The sequence below is a fragment of the Haematobia irritans genome, chromosome 1 (assembly GCF_050003625.1).
Source record: "Haematobia irritans isolate KBUSLIRL chromosome 1, ASM5000362v1, whole genome shotgun sequence".
Taxonomy (NCBI): domain Eukaryota; kingdom Metazoa; phylum Arthropoda; class Insecta; order Diptera; family Muscidae; genus Haematobia; species Haematobia irritans.
The window spans coordinates 171,785,848-171,803,008 of record NC_134397.1 but is presented as its reverse complement, the minus strand read 5'-3'; the positions used below and the strand labels follow the sequence as shown (position 1 = coordinate 171,803,008).

Sequence of the window (17,161 nt, the reverse complement as noted above, 5' to 3'; positions counted from 1 at the left end):
CAATTGAAGATGAATATCAATCAATTTTTTTTGTTGATGGTTGTCATACACACCGATTTAAGATTTAAACTGGATGTTAAAACTTTTGTTCAAGTTGGCCGAACTGAGCATTGCTTGGTTTTGTTCTTTAAGCATTGTTGTTGTTTTTATTGCAGCTTAAAACCATACATTGACTAAACTACAAGTGTAGCTTAACCAACAGTGGTAAAGAATGTTTGTCAAATTTATTTGGTCAAAGCCATATACACTGCAAGATGGTTGGATGGACGCACGTTTCGGAATTACCACATTCCTCATCAGCATCCTCTAACAAAAAGAAAACAAAAAGAATGGAAAAAGAAGAGGAAGCACGCTCAAAATAAACCCAGCCAACTGAATTCAAATCGATGATTTGACAGTGGCATAGGAAAAGAGATATGTTTGTTTTGAATTTATTTCGGCATAAGCCGGCTACCATACAAAACTTTTTTTTCGGGAGGTTCAAGTGTGGTTTATTGTTGGGTTTAATGAACTGCCTGAATTTATTCTGATAATTGGTTGATAGTTTTGCTGCAAGTAGAGGATGCTGATGAGGAATGTGGTAATTCCGAAACGTGCGTCCATCCAACCATCTTGCAGTCTATAGGGCTTTGCCCAAATAAATTTGACAAACATTCTTTTCCTCTGTTGGTTAAGCTACACTTGTAGTTTAGTCAATGTATGGTTTTAAGCTGCAATACAAACAACAACAACGAAATACAATTTTGACAAAATTTTCTATAGAAATAAAATTTTTACAAAATTTTCTATAGAAATAAAATGTTAACAAAATTTTCTATAGAAATAAAATGTTGACAAAATTTTCTACAGATATAAAATCTTGACAAAATTTTCTACAGAAATAAAAATTTTACAAAATTTTCTATAGATATAAAATTTTGACAAAATTTTCTATAGAAATAAAATTTTGACAAAATTTTTTATAGAAATAAAATTTTGACAAAATTTTCTATAGAAATAAAATTTTGACAAAAATTTCTATAGAAATGAAGAAAAATTTTGTCAAAATGTCTATAAAAATAAAATTTTGACAAAATTTTGTATAGAAATAAAATTTTGGCAACATTTTCTATAGAAATAAAATTGTGACAAAATTTTCTATAGATATATAATTTTGACAAAATTTTCTATAGTAATACATTTTTGCTATAGAAATAAAATTTTGGTGGATTATTTTTGGGTGTCGACCACACCTAAACGCCAAGTTTTTTTCCGAATTTTATTTGACATTTCTCTATTTCAGAATTACTCAATTTGAACCCTGGACGTCGTGAATGGGCAGAATGGTTCCAAGAAATGGCAACAGTGGATGATCAATTTTCGAAGAAAATTATCTTCAGTGATGAGGCACATTTTCACCTCAGTGGATTCGTCAATAAACAGAATTGCCGCATTTGGGCGAATGAGAATCCAAGAGTGATTGTCGAAAAACCAATGCACCCACAAAGAGTGACTGTTTGGTGCGGTTTATGGGCTGGCGGCATCATCGGGCCGTATTTTTTCCAAAATGAGGCCTTTTTATGGCCCGAATTGGAAGATATGGATGTGGACAATATGCGGTTTCAGCAGGACGTTGCCACTTGCCACACAGCTAACGAAACAATGGCTATTTTGCGCAACAAATTCAATGGCCGTGTTATCTCACCTAATGGCGATGTCAATTGGCCGCCAAGATCATGTGATTTGACACCGTTGGACTTTTTTCTTTGGGGTTATTGGAAAGAAAAGGTGTACGTCGATAAGCCAGTTACAATTGAAGAGCTAAAGCATGAGATAATTCGGCACATTAACGGCATAGAACTTCCATTATGCCTCAGCGTCATCGAAAATTTGGACCATCGGATGGAGGTGTGCCACCGAGGTCGCGGCGCCCATTTGGCCGATATTTTGTTCCATACATAATTGAGTAATACCAATATATCATAATAAAATAAAATTACAATAATTTCCTAAATAGTTTGTGTTTTATTCAAAATCAACATAGGCCCTTGAAATTGTAACCACCCTTTATAACTATAGACCGATATGGTTGTTAGGGGTCATATACTAGCGCAATGTACCAAATTTCACCACGTACCAAATTTTAACCGGATTGATAAATTTTGTTTCTCCAAGAGCACCGAAGGTCAAATCTGGGGATCGGTTTAAATGGGGTTTATATATAATTAAGACCGGTATGGACCAATTTTTTCATGGTTGTGAGAGACCATATACTAACACCATGTACCAAATTTCAACCGAATCGGATGAATTTTGCTCCTCCAAGAGTTGCGGAGCCTCTAAGCGTCGGTTTATATGGGGGCTATACGTAAAAGTTGTCCGATATGGCCCATTTTCAATACCATCCGACCTACATCAATAGCAACTACTTGTGCCAAGTTTCAAGTCGATAGCTTGTTTCGTTAGGAAGTTAGCGTGATTTCAACAGCGGACGGGCATGCTTAGATCGACTCAGAATTTCACCACGACCCATAATATATATACTTTATGGGACCTTAGAGCAATATATCGATGTGTTACAAACGTAATGACAAAGTTAATACACCCCCCATCCTATGGTGGAGGATATAAAAATCCTAAGGACTTCTATCGAATATGTTAACATATAAAAATATTTTCGCACTGTCTTAAATGGCTGACCAGTAGCTGTTAGTTTTTAATTTGTTTGTATGTAAAGCCTTTATTCTTTGTACATAACAACATTGCCGGAAGATCTAAGTTTGAAACTGTGATATATCACATAATGGTTTGTTGGGGACATGTGTCAACCTTAGACTATTGTTGTCCATGGAATGGAAGCCCACACGCTGTTGCTTTATGTTTTCGTGTTTTTTTTTTTTTTTTTTTTGTAAATTTATCTTTCCTAGATGTTTTTTTTCATCTAGCTTCGGTGTCCATTTGTTTATCCCATTCCAAAAAACAAAACAAAAACACAGCCTCATTGATCACCTCTGTGTTCTTTACTTCCTACCCAGATTTCAAATCTATTGTATACAATGAAGCTTTTGACAGGACAATTTTTACCAAATTGTATAGGAATTCGTCCTGTTTTTAAGGGGACATCTTTAGGCACTCATATTGATTTTTGATTGGTTAAATTGTCAACATTGTTCGTATACAGGTTTTCAAAACTATGGAGATACACTTGAAGTGATGGAGTTGTGCCAAGTCTGAAATTGGTGGAAATTATTGATTGATGGTTGGAAAAGGTTGAAGGGTTTTTTTCTTTTCGATTTGAGAAATTCAATACGTATTGAAACGAAACTTTGGTGATTTTTCTTTTTTATACCCTTCACCATAGGATGGGGGTATATTAACTTTGTCATTCCGTTTGTAACACATCGAAATATTGCTCTAAGACCCCATAAAGTATATATATTCTGGGTCGTGGTGAAATTCTGAGTCGATCTGAGCATGTCCGTCCGTCCGTCCGTCCGTCTGTTGAAATCACGCTAACTTCCGCACGAAACAAGCTATCGACTTGAAACTTGGCACAAGTAGTTGTTATTGATGCAGATCGGATGGTATTGCAAATGGGCCATATCGGTCCATGCAAAAATTGGTCCATATCGGTCCATAATTATATACAGCCCCCATATAAATCGATTCCCAGATTTGTCCTCCGGAGCCTCTTGGAGGAGCAAAATTCATCCGATCCGGTTGAAAATTGGAACATGGTGTTAGAATGTGGTCTCTAACAAACACGCAAGAATTGGTCCATATCGGTCCATAATTATATATAGCTCCCATATAAACCGTTCCCCAGATTTGATCTCCGGAGCCTCTTAGAAGAGCAAAATTCATCCGATCCGGTTGAAATTTGCAACGTGGTGTTAGTATAAGGCCGCTAATATACATGCCAAAATTGGTTCATATCTGTCTATAGTTATATATTATTATTTTTATAGAAAACATTGTCAAAATGTTATTTCTATAGAAAATTTTGTCAAAATGTTATTTCTATAGAAAATTTTGTCAAAATTTTATTTCTATAGAAAATTTTGTCAAAATTTTTTTTCTATAGAAAATTTTGTCAAAATTTTATTTCTATAGAAAATTTTGTCTAAATTTTACTTCTATAGAAAATGTTGTCAAAATTTTATTTTGTCAAAATTTTATTTCTATAGAATCTTTAAACTTAATTATATACGTATTTAATCGGCCTTTTTTAGTTTAATATATACAAGGTATGGACTATGCGATATATATAGGAAGTTTTAAGATACCTTGCCATCGGCAAGTGTTACCGCAACCCCAGTAATTCGATTGTGGATGACGGTCTTCAGTAGAAGTTTCTACGCAATCCATGGTGGAGGGTACATAAGCTTCGGCCTGGCCGAACTTACGGCCGTATATACTTGTTTTAAATTCCCATTTTATATAGCACTGGTTGTTAAAATGATCTATTTTCCACTAATCCACTAACTAACTGTAAAAGGTTTCAACATATTACCGGTAAACACCTGAGAAATATACAAATTACCTAAAAAAAGTTTTTTTTTTTAACATATGTCCCCACTTTAAGGATTTTGGGTAGTTTTGACACGAATTTCCTCATGGGGAAGTAAGCATCATCTAATACCGTTGAAATTTTGTGTACGATGTCAGAAAATGCTTTCTAACTACCATGCGAAAGTTGGTTCATATGAGTACATAATTATATATAGAGTCATCTCTACGATCGAGAACGAGTTATTTAATCTACATTTTTATCAAAAATTGACTTGATGTGAACTAACTTAAAATTTAGAAACCAATGTTACAAAGGTTTAAGATATCATGGCATCTGCAACTGTTATCACAAGGCCAGTAATTAATTGTGTATGCCAGTCCTTAGTGGAAGTTTGTATGCAATGATGAAGGGTACTTAAGAATCGACCTGACCGAACTTTCGGCCGTATATACTGTTTGTTTTTTTATTTATTACAATTTCATTTATTTTTTCCGCTTTTTTTCTCAAGTAACTCCCATTCTTTCACTATCACAAATTGTATAATTTGTGTTCCTCAACAAAATGTAAATTAACGTTTGCACTTCTCATTCTCGTTTATTTTTTATAGGTTTGGCAGCTATAAATCGCCGATAAACGATTTTACAGCACATAATCAAATTGATTGTGCGAAACTAAATTCGAATGTATTGCAAGTAGCAAATAGCAATGAATCGCCTACATTAGCTCAACGTTTGGAACAGTTTCGCATTAAACGACAACTACAACAGCAACAGCAGCAGCAACAGCTACAGCAACACAATATCCATGAAAGCTTATCACCAGATTCAGAGTCATCATTGCCGTTGTCGTCGTCAACGTCTGCGTTTTATAGCGGCAATAAAACTACATTCGGAGAAAATTCCGTGCCACCACCATCATCAACCGGATCTCCCCCACCAGAATCCGATCAGCGGGGTTTATTTGCTGTTGCACCCAGGCATTTATCAGCTGAACAAACTTTCAAATTAAACAGGAACAGTGCTGGAAGCCCTCAACAACAGCACCAAACAGAGGGTTACACTAAACGAGATACGACGCCAACAAAAGTTGCAGCCAGTCATAATCATAGTCAGCCAAGGAATTTTAATGGAACATTGCCTAGCCGACAATTGCCCAACGTTTCGATAAGCTTGCAACAGCCAAATCTGTTAGAGAATCTCTCTCAAACTGAAACCACAGAGTTCCTAACTACCAGAGGTCATAGTGAGAATTTAAAAGGGTCAACGGAAGTTTCACAATTATTACAAGAGCCCGAGGAAGACCAGCAGGATAAGAGTGGCAAAGTCAAACGTGTCATAGTACGTCGACGTATTGTCAAAAAATCAAAATCGCCTGCAATTGAAAGCCCTCCATTGCCAGAGGGCCGGGAGTCACATAGTCATACACGCGACACACCCACACAACGGCCAGCAAAACGCTCTTGGTGGAATTCCTATTTGGGAACTGGTGGCCCCAATCATAAAAATGCAGAGTTAGCTATCGCTAAAAACAGCAATTCTAAAACTTTAGACATTCCCAAGCCAAATACTGGTGATCCACAGCAACAGCCACAGACCCCAGGCAACTTCATAATGGCCAAGATGAGGACAATGAAATTAAAGGAGCGCCTAGTGATAAGCATAGGCGCTACATTGATCCTGCTCACACTGCTGTTGGTGGTGGATGTGCAAATGGATTTTGGTGTCACAAATCGTCATTTGCTACCAGCTCCACAGACCATACATCAGAGGATACGTTATACGGATGATGGTAGTTTTATGAGAGATATCAAACGAAAGTTCCTGCAAAAGAGGTAAGTGTTGCAATGACAATTCGAAGTTATTGGAATTATTAAACGTTTCTAGCATATAATTGGTCACAGCATGAAGAAAATTTTATTAAAGTAAAACTTTGGCTCTGCATTGTTGATTCGTATGGAAATTGAATCAATAAACAACTATATAAAGCAGTAAGTTCGGCCGGGTCGAGTCTTAAATACCCACCACCATGAATCAAATATTATAGTTTCCTTTGAAATTTAAATTTAATGAGAGAAATTCTCCCAAACAGAGTAGTTCAACCAGTAAACTTCCCGAATATAAATTTAAAGACTTTTACCTATGAAGACTATACAAGATTCTGGATTTATAAGAACCATTTTTGTATGAGTTTTAGAGAAATCATTAACAGCTCTTGTAAGTGTGCAAGATAATGATGAAATTACGCCTTGATTTGAAATCTAAAATCTGTAGATTTTCACTTCCATTATTTAGATAATTACGAGAAGTAAAATGTGAAAATTTTACTCGTACATTCAGTTTCAAGCAATTTTCAAGAAGTGAAATCGGCCTATATGGAGGTCTTACCAAATTAAACGATAAAAACTAAATCCGATACACGTTTTTTTTAATTCTCAAATTCGAGTATATTTATAATTTCAGGCAAATCAGATAAAAACTACGGTTTCTATAAGCCCAAAAAGTAAAATCGGAAGATCGGGCTATATTATAACAATGACCGATACCCACCATTTTCGGCACGCCCCTTTATGGTCCTATAATACCTCTAGATTTCCAATTTCAGGCAAATTGGATAAGAGCTACGGTTTCTATAAGCCAAAGAAGTAAAATCTAGAGATCGGTCCATATGGGGTCTATATCAAAACATGGACCTATATTAACCGTTTTCGGCACACCTTTTCATGGTCCTAAAATACCTATAGATTTCCAATTTGGGGCAAATTGGAAAAAAATACTACGATTTTTATAAGCCCAAGAAGTAAAATCGGGAGATGGGTCTATATGGGGTATATACCAAAACATGGACCGATACTCATCATTTTAGGCACACCTCTTTGTAGTGCAAAGATACCTCTATATTTCCAATTTCAGCCAAATCGGATAGTAAATACAGTTTCTAGAAGCCCGAGAAGTAAAATCGGGTGATCGGTCTATATAGGGGCTATACCGAAACATAGACCGATTCTCACCAATTTTGGCACACCTCTTTATGGTCCTAAAATACCTCAAGATTTCCAATTTCAGAATTGGATAAAAACTACGGTTTCTATAAGCCCAAGATCCCAAATCGGGAGGTCGGTTTATACTTGGACTATATCAAAACCGATATAGTCCATCTTCGAACTTGACCTGCCTGCGGACAAAAGACGAGTTTGTGCAAAATTTCAGCACGATTGCTTCAATATTGAAGACCGTAGCGTGATAACAACAGACAGATGGACATGGTTAAATCGTCTTAGAATTTTTCCCTGATCAAGAATATATACACTTTATATAGTCGGAAATCGATATTTCGATGTGTTACAAACAGAATGACCCCCGTCACCATTCTATGGTGTTGGGTATAAAAATGAAGAAATATTGCACACAAAATCTTCCAGATGATAACGCACTATCATCGCACTCAGGAACCCCGGCACCCATATATATTCTGGGTCGCGGGGAAATTCTGAGTCGATCTAAGCATGTCCGTCCGTCCATCTGTCTGTTGAAATCACGCTAACTTCCGAACGAAACAAGCTATCGACTTGAAACTTGGCACAAGTAGTTGTTATTGATGTAGGTCGGATGGTATTGCAAATGGTCATATCGGTCCACTTTTACGTATAGCCCCCATATAAACGGACCCCCAAATTTTGCTTGCGATTGATCTAAGAGAAGCAAATTTCATCCGATCCGACTGAAAGTTGGTACATGGTGTTAGTATATGGTCTCTAACAACCATGTAAAAATTGGTCTACATCGGTCCATAATTATATATAGCCCCCATCTAGACCGATCCCCAGATTTGACGTCCGGAGCCCCTTCGAAGAGCCAAATTCATCCGATTCGGTTGAAATTTGGTACGTGATGTTACAATATGGTATACAACAACCATGATGGATTTGATTTCGTATAAACCGATCGCCAGATTTGGCTTGCGGAGCCTCTGAGAGAAGTACATTCCATCCGATCCGGCTGAAATTTGGTTCATAGTGTTAGTATATGGTCTTTAACACACATGCAAAAATTGGTCGAAATCAGTCCATAATTAAAAATAGCCCCCATCTAGACCGATCCCCAGATTTGACCTCCGGTGCCTTTTAGAAAAGCAAAATTCATCCGATCTGGTTGAAATTTGGTACGTGGTGGTAGTATATGATATTTACCAACCATGACAAAAATTTCATCCTAGTCAGTGGAAATGTGGTACATTGTGCTAGTATATGGCCATTAACAACAATGCGTAACCAGGTCCGTATCGGTCTATAGTTATATATAGCCCTCAGATAAATCGATCCACAATCACACAAAAATTGGTCCATATCAAGTTCATAATTGTATATAGCCCCCATATAAGCGACCCCCATATTTCAATTCTGGCTCTCTGCGTACCGTGCAAAGTCGGATCGTAATTATTTGTAGACTTTTCTATACATACCTTTTTTGTCTAATATATACCACGTGTAGACTAACTCACAATTTAGAAAACGATGTTAAGAAGTTTTAAGATACCACAACCCAAGAAATTCGATTGTGGATGACAGTCTTTCGTAGAAGTTTCTACGTAATCCATGGTGGAGGGTACATAAGATTCGGCCTGGCCGAACTTACGGCCGTATATACTTGTTAGTTCATTTTTTCTTCTATGAGAGGGTGTAACTTCGTGAGTTGTAGTTAAAAAGTACAGAAAGGCATACAATTTTCCTGATTTTAACAACGCTTTGTGGAAATCTCTAAATGTGGACTATAATTTAGTTAAATTTTCGCACGACGTAGTTCATTCTTGCTATAAAACAGTTTACTTTTTTTCTGTGTACATAAATCGAAGTAATCAGTAATCTTTTGCGAGCTTCTCTAACGTCTTTTCTCTGCTCTGGTGAGCATGAGTGATCATCATTGATGCCGGTTCGTTTCTTTCCATTATCAGCGGACCCAATAGAGAGATTCGAAAGGACCGAAATTAATTGACTCAATTAATTTTTTAATTGAAATGAGCTCAATCACGAAAATTATAGTGTCAAACACGGTTTTATTTCGACATAGAAAATATTTGATTAAATAATTAATTGATTTCCTTAGAAAATTTAATTTAATTTGTACACCCTCAAAAAAACAAAACAATCGATTCTTTAACATATGTTCCAAACATATTTTGCAGGAAGCACATATATTATTGGATACTGCGGAAACATTAATATGTTTGTTTTATGTGAACATATTATATGTTTGGAAGCATTTTGAGCCAAGAATATTATATGCTTGGAAGAATTTTTCCCAAACACGATTGTGCTCATTCCCTGACATACTCGTAATTTTCACTTCCACGAAATTTTTTAGTTCTTGGCACCTTTTTCTGTAATACAAATAATGTTGAAGAAATTATTCACTTTTATAAATTTTTTAAATTTTACCTTTCGCCTGCACGGAGAATCGAACCGAGGACCACACAGTTTGTAAGCCAACACACTATCCACTGGGCTACGTAGCTGTTATAGTCACCAGTAGATAATTATCATTATAAGTTATATTTATATAGCATAGTTTGCAGTGCCCACGAGCCCATGCAAACATAACATTATTTAACAGAAACATACATTTGTTTGCCACGTGGAGCAGTGGTTAGCAAGTCTGCCTTGCATGCAAAGGGTCGTGGGTTCAACCCCTGCTCCGACCGATCACTTTATTTTTTATTTACACATGTATATTGATATTATATTAAATTTTTATAATGAAACTTCGAAATGTGGATTATTAAAGATTTATAGTCAGTAACAGTGCTTGATATACACGAAATTGACTGATCGAGTATAATTTTATAATATAAAATTAAATTTATTTAGGCGTGAACAGTTTTTTACTAGCATTTAACACCATCGCTCTAAAATGCCTTTTATTTTTCTTTAATAATTAATTTTAAAGAAAATAAACTTTTTAAATTGTTTTACCTGTAAAACTCGAACTTAATGCCCGCTTTTATATTTGATGGTGTCCGTCAACTCCTCGTGGACTACTTATTAATAAAGAGGAACTAAACTTTATTTTATACATTTTACTGTGTAATTTTTCACTATTTCCTCCTTATTTCACTTTACAGTCCCAACTCGAAAAAGAGTATAGTGCCCTTTCGTTATTTTTATGAAGACCGCTGATTTCTTTTAACGAACCAAAAAAAAAAAATTGTGCCCATAATGCAAAAATGGTAAACAAAACACATGTCCACACATACATATGCTGCTCTCAAGACGAAAACATATGCTGTTTGTTTTCCAAATGTCTATTCTCTTTATTCAAATTAAATAATATTTAGACTTAAGCATATCAAATTTTTGGCCTTATCATAAAACAGTTTTCCGAAACAACATACAAGCGGTTTCACAGAAATTGTTGTCTTTTGATTCTTTCGCTGTGTTATGTTGATGTCTTTCGTCAACTCTCCCAGTTTCCATCTCTATTTCTTTCCCTATACTCTCTCTGTCGCTTTGAATAAAATATCACAACATATGTATGTTTAGTCGAAATTTGTAAATGTATATATGTTTGCATTCACACACATGATTTTTATGAAACATTCATGCCCCAAACATAATATATTCTAACATATTAACATAGATGCCCCAAACATTTAGTGTTAGTTTAGGAACATATAATGTCCACTTAAATATATTGTGTTTCAAAATTATGCCAGAAACATATTTTTCTAACAGTGTATTGATTCAATTAAAATTTTTATTGATTTTGAATGCCAAAATCAATTAATTGTTTTTTGAAAGATTCGATTAATTTTTTGGTTAAACTTCAATCCAATTTTCAATTAACTTCCCAGCAAAAAAATGTTGGAAGTTCTTCTCAAGGCATATCTTCAAAAGAACTTCCAAAAATGTGTCCCAAAGATTTTGTTTATTTTAACTGTAGAAGAAGTTCATTTGAATCAATTTTTTTATAACTCGCTTTTTTCATATTTTTAATGGGAAATGTATTTTTTGTTTTTGTATATAATAATTGTATCAATTAATTTTTTAATTGAAAAAAATTTCAAATTCAATTAACTTTTTAATTCGAAATATGTTGGTGAAATTTTTTTCTGTGTGAAAATAATTTTAGTCATTGGTTTGTTCAATAAAGAGAACAGATGAGGGTGGGCACATCCGAAACCGAGGAGGATGTGAAATTCTAAGTTTGGTTTCTCGTACTAAATTTGAGCTACACCTGATATTTGTCTAACTTAACCCCATTTTCATGAAGCTCCGTTAGTGCTACGTTAGCTACCGAACTTTTAAACCGTGATATCTACATATCTGTCATCTTGCGTATATATACTATATGCCAGTTAGAAACTTAACTGTTGTAAATTTTTCAGTTAAAGTTAACCGGAGAAAAGATATTTCAATTTTTCTTTCTGTTAACTGACAGTTAAAGCCTAACGGAGCTACATGAAAATGGCCGTTAGGCACCTTATGTACTAACTTACAATTTAAAATACACAAATAAGATATTTCTATATACCTTACCATCGGCGCCTGCGACAACAAACCAAGTAATTCGATTGTGGGGATGACCACATAACTTGTGAAATCCGATCACCATATCGCGGCGACGTATCGCGCTTTTTGAAATCGGACCTATATAGATCGTTCAGCAAACCATAAACCAATGAACCGGCGGTAGACTCGGCTAAGTCCGTCCATGTATTTAATTAATTTAATAAAAAGTAATTCAATTTAACTCAATGAAGTTCAATGACATTAGTTGTCAATTCCTTACAAATAGATTACACTTTAATCATCTAAGTTGCCGTTTTAAATTCCATTGTTTTTTATTATTATTCTACTAAATGGTAGTATGCGATTGACTCCTTACAAGCCTACGTAACGATTAAAAGCCTTTTTAATCCACTCCTTAGCATGCTGTTTCATCTAAACACTAAGTCAGTATGGTGGTATGGGGTGGTGGTTACTAAGGTTTTTGTAGTAAAATATGCAGACCTTGCATAAAATGTCAAAAGTACAGCTATTACTGTCACTTGCATTAATTAAATGTTTACTCCTTCAACACAATGATGCTTATACCGATGAAAGTAGCATTAGGTTGCTCCATACACTGCAAAAAACAAATACTTTATAAAAATTTTATGGAATATATGATAACAGAAATTTAATATCGAAGATTATATAATATACCTTATACAATCGGCTCTGAAAGTAAAGTTCTGGTTATACTATAGGGAATTTTTTGCAACAAATACTACTGAAATTAGAAGGGCTATACTAAATTACGATACATCCCACTAGATGTATATGTACCAACCGATTTTGAATTATATGGTATGGCAGAAAAAATATTTTCTAGGAGACCAAGATTTCGATCAACAAAGTTTTCGCTTGGTGAAACCCCAACTTTATCAAGGTGAAATTCGATGTCCGTCTGTCTGTATGTCTACCTGCAGCCAGGTCAACTTAGCAAATAACATACATCGGTCATATAGACTGAACTCCCGATTTAGCATCTGGATAATTGCAGGGTTTTATTTTAGGGGCAATTTAGTTTTACTTCTATTGATCTGTGCGCACCAGAACAAATGTAAATTATAATAGTTTAAAAATTTATTGTTTGGTTTTGTTTGTTAGTGATTTTTGTAATTAAATTTAAAAAAAAAATTGTTTTTAGTTTCACTTCAGCCTTGAAAACGGTTTTAACAAAGTCAACTTAAATATTGGAAATAAAAATAAAAGAAAAACATCATATCTATATTTTTTAATCGACCTATATCCGAAACTATGAAAAATAATTCTTAAAATTTTATTTCTATAGAAAATTTTGTCAAAATTTTATCTCTACAGAATATTTTGTCAAAATTTTATTTCTATAGAAAAATTGGTCAAAATTTTATTTCTATAGCAAATTTTGTCAAAATTTTATTTCTATAGAAAATTTTATCAAAATTTGATTTCTATAGAAAATTTTGTCAAAATTTTATTTCTATAGAAAATTTTGTCAAAATGTTATTTCTATAGAAAATTTTGTCAAAATGTTATTTCTATAGAAATTTTTGTGAAAATGTTATTTCTATAGAAATTTTTGTCAAAATGTTATTTCTATAGAAAATTTTGCCAAACTTTATTTCTATAGGAAATTTTGTCGAAATTTTATTTCTATAGACAATTTCGTCGAAATTTTATTTCTATAGAAAATTTTGTCAAAATTTTATTTCTATAGAAAATTTTGTCAAAATTTTATTTCTATAGAAAATTTTGTCAAAATTTTATTTCTATAGAAAATTTTGTCAAAATTTTATTTCTATAGAAAATTTTGTCAAAATTCTATTTCTATAGAAAATTTCGTCAAAATTTTATTTCTATAGAAAATTTTATCAACATTTTATTTCATAGAAAATTTTGTCAAAATTTTATTTCTATAGAAAATTTTGTCAAAATTTTATTTCTATAGAAAATTTTGTCAAAATTTTATTTCTATAGAAAATTTTGTCAAAATTTTATTTCTATAGAAAATTTTGTCAAAATTTTATTTCTATAGAAAATTTCGTCAAAATTTTATTTCTATAGAAAATTTTATCAACATTTTATTTCATAGAAAATTTTGTCAAAATTTTATTTCTATAGAAAATTTTGTCAAAATTTTATTTCTATAGAAAATGTTGTCAAAATTTTATTTCTATAGAAAATTTTGTCAAAATTTTATTTCTATAGAAAATTTTGTCAAAATTTTATTTCTATAGAAAATTTTGTCAAAATTCTATTTCTATAGAAAATTTCGTCGAAATTTTATTTCTATAGAAAATGTTGTCAACATTTTATTTCTATAGAACATTTTATCAAAATTGTTTTTTTCTATAGAAAATTTTTTCAAAATTTTATTTCTATAAAAAATGTTGTAAAAATTTTATTTCTATAGAAAATTGTGTCAAAATTTTATTTCTATGGAAAATTGTGTCAAAATTTTATTTCTATGGAAAATTTTGTCAAAAATTCTATTTCTATTAAAAATTTTATTAAAATTTAATTTCTATAGAGAATTTTGTCAAAACTCTATTCTTATACGAATTTTTGTTAGAATTATATTTGTATGCAAAATTTCGTCGTAATCCTATTTTCAACGAGAATTTTTGGATAATTGCAGGGTTTTATTTTAGGGGCAATTTAGTTTTACTTCTATTGATCTGTGTACACCAGAACAAATATAAATTATAATAGTTTCATAATTTATTGTTTGGTTTTGTTTGTTAGTAATTTTTGTAATTAAATTAAAAAAAAAAAAATCTGTTTTTTGTTTCACTTCAGCCTTGAAAACGGTTTTGACAAAGTCAACCTAAATATTGGAAATACAAATAAAAGAAAAACATCATATCTATATTTTTTAATCGACCTGTAGCCGAAACTATGAAAAATAATTCTTAAAATTTTATTTCTATAGAAAATTTTGTCAAAATTTTATTTCTACAGAAAATTTTGTTAAAATTTTATTTTATAGAAAATTTTGTCAAAATTTTATTTCTATAGAAAATTTTTATCAATTTTTTTTTCTATAGAAAATTTTATCAAAATTTTATTTCTATAGAAAATTTTGTCAAAATTTTATTTCTATAGAAAATTTTGTCAAAATTTTATTTCTATAGAAAATTTTGTCAAAATTTTATTTCTATAGAAAATTTTGTTAAAATTTTATTTCTATAGAAATTTTTGTCAAAATGTTATTTCTATAGAAATTTTTGTCGAAATTTTATTTCTATAGAAAATTTCGTCGAAATTTTATTTCTATAGAAAATTTTGCCAAACTTTATTTCTATAGGAAATTTTGTCAAAATTTTATTTCTATAGAAAATTTTGTCAAAATTTTATTTCTATAGAAAATTTTGTCAAAATTTTATTTCTATAGAAAATTTTGTCAAAATTCTATTTCTATAGAAAATTTCGTCGAAATTTTATTTCTATAGAAAGTTTTGTCAAAATTTTGTTTTTTCTATAGAAAATTTTGTCAAAATTTTATTTCTATAGAAAATTTTGTCAAAATTTTATTTCTATAGAAAATTATGTCAAAATTGTATTTCTATGGAAAATTGTGTCAAAATTTTATTTCTATGGAAAATTTTACCAAAAATTCTGTTTCTATTAAAAATTTTATTAAAATTTAATTTCTATAGAGAATTTTGTCAAAACTCTATTCTTATAGAAATTTTTGTTAGGATTATATTTTTATGCAAAATTTCATCGTAATCCTATTTTCAACGAGAATTTTGAATTTTTTTATAGACAATTTCTTCAAAAAATAATTTTGATAGGAAGTTTCGTGAATATTTTATTTCTATAGAAAATTTTGGGGAAATTTTATTTTAGTAGAAAATTTTGTCAAAATTTCGTCGAAATTTTATTTTCATAGAAAATTAATCCCGAAAGGGTCGTCATCCAACCATCTTGCCGTCTAAAGGACCTTGCCCAAATAAATTTGTCAAACATAATTTTTCTCTGTTGGTTAAGATACTCTTGTAGTTTAGTCAATGCATTGTTCTATAGAAATTTTCGTCGAAATTTAATTTCCAAAGAAATTTTCTTAAAGTCTTATATCACCTGCAAAATTCATCAACATTTTATTTCCAAAAAAAAAAAAATTTTGTTTGGAAAATTGCTTCGAAATTATATTCCCATAGAAAATTTTCTCAAAATATTACTGTTATAGAAAACTTCCGCAAAATCTTATTTCATAGAAAATTTTGTCAGAATTTTATTCTTATATATTCCAACAGCCGTTACACTGAATTTGTATCACTTCTTAAGGTGTGAATTCAGTGTTTTGGATGTGAACTAAAAAATTTGGTGATATTTTGCCAAATAAATAATTTTTATAATTTCTTATGCTTTTTATCATGAATTCTAACGCCTGTCTAAAAAGTTTGAATTAATTATTTTCAAAAACTTTTCTGGATTGAATTGTGCATTTTTTTGACAAAATTTTAATAATTTGTACCATGTTATATAAATCTTAAATAATCTTACTCTGTTTTTAACCCATTTGAAAACAAAAGAAGTTACAAATACCCAATATGAAACTATGAGCTATATTCAGTAAAAAGGACTTCCTGTGTAGTTAAAATAAAGAACATCTTTTTGACATTTTGGAAGTGCTTTTAAAGTTGTGACCTAGGAACAACTTCCAATTTTTTTTTGCTGGGTACTCTTGTAGTTTAGTATATAATGAAATCTTATTTCTATAGAAAATATAAAAACTTTCCTCAAAATGTTATTTCCATATAAAATCTTACTGCTATAGAAAATTTGTCCGAAATTTTATTTCTATAGAAAATTTCCTCAAAATTTTATCTCTATGTTATAATTGCATCGAATTTTTATTTCTAAAGAAACTTACCTCAAAATATTATTTCTATAGAAATATTTCTCAATATTTTATTTCTATAAAAAAAATTACAAAAAATTTTAATGCTATTGAAAATTTCCTCAAAAAATTGTAAATATTTTATTTAAATGGAATGCTTCTTCAAAATTTCGTCAAAACTATATTTTCATAGAAAATGTCGATAAATTTTTGTTTTCAATAGAAAATTTACACAAAATATTTTGTATGGAAAATTTCCTTAGAATATTATTTATATAGAGAATTTTCTCAAATTCTTATTTTCATG

General features: G+C 31.4%; 1 protein-coding gene across 1 annotated transcript in view; it reads left to right on the top strand.

Moving 5' to 3' along the window:
* Window positions 1-17,161, top strand: part of LOC142222136 (uncharacterized) — a 350,911-nt gene that overhangs the window by 62,155 nt on the left and 271,595 nt on the right. The window contains exon 2 of the mRNA XM_075292103.1: window positions 5,100-6,323. Coding sequence (XP_075148218.1) covers window positions 5,100-6,323 — 1,224 coding nt within the window. The remainder of the gene's footprint in view (window positions 1-5,099; window positions 6,324-17,161) is intronic.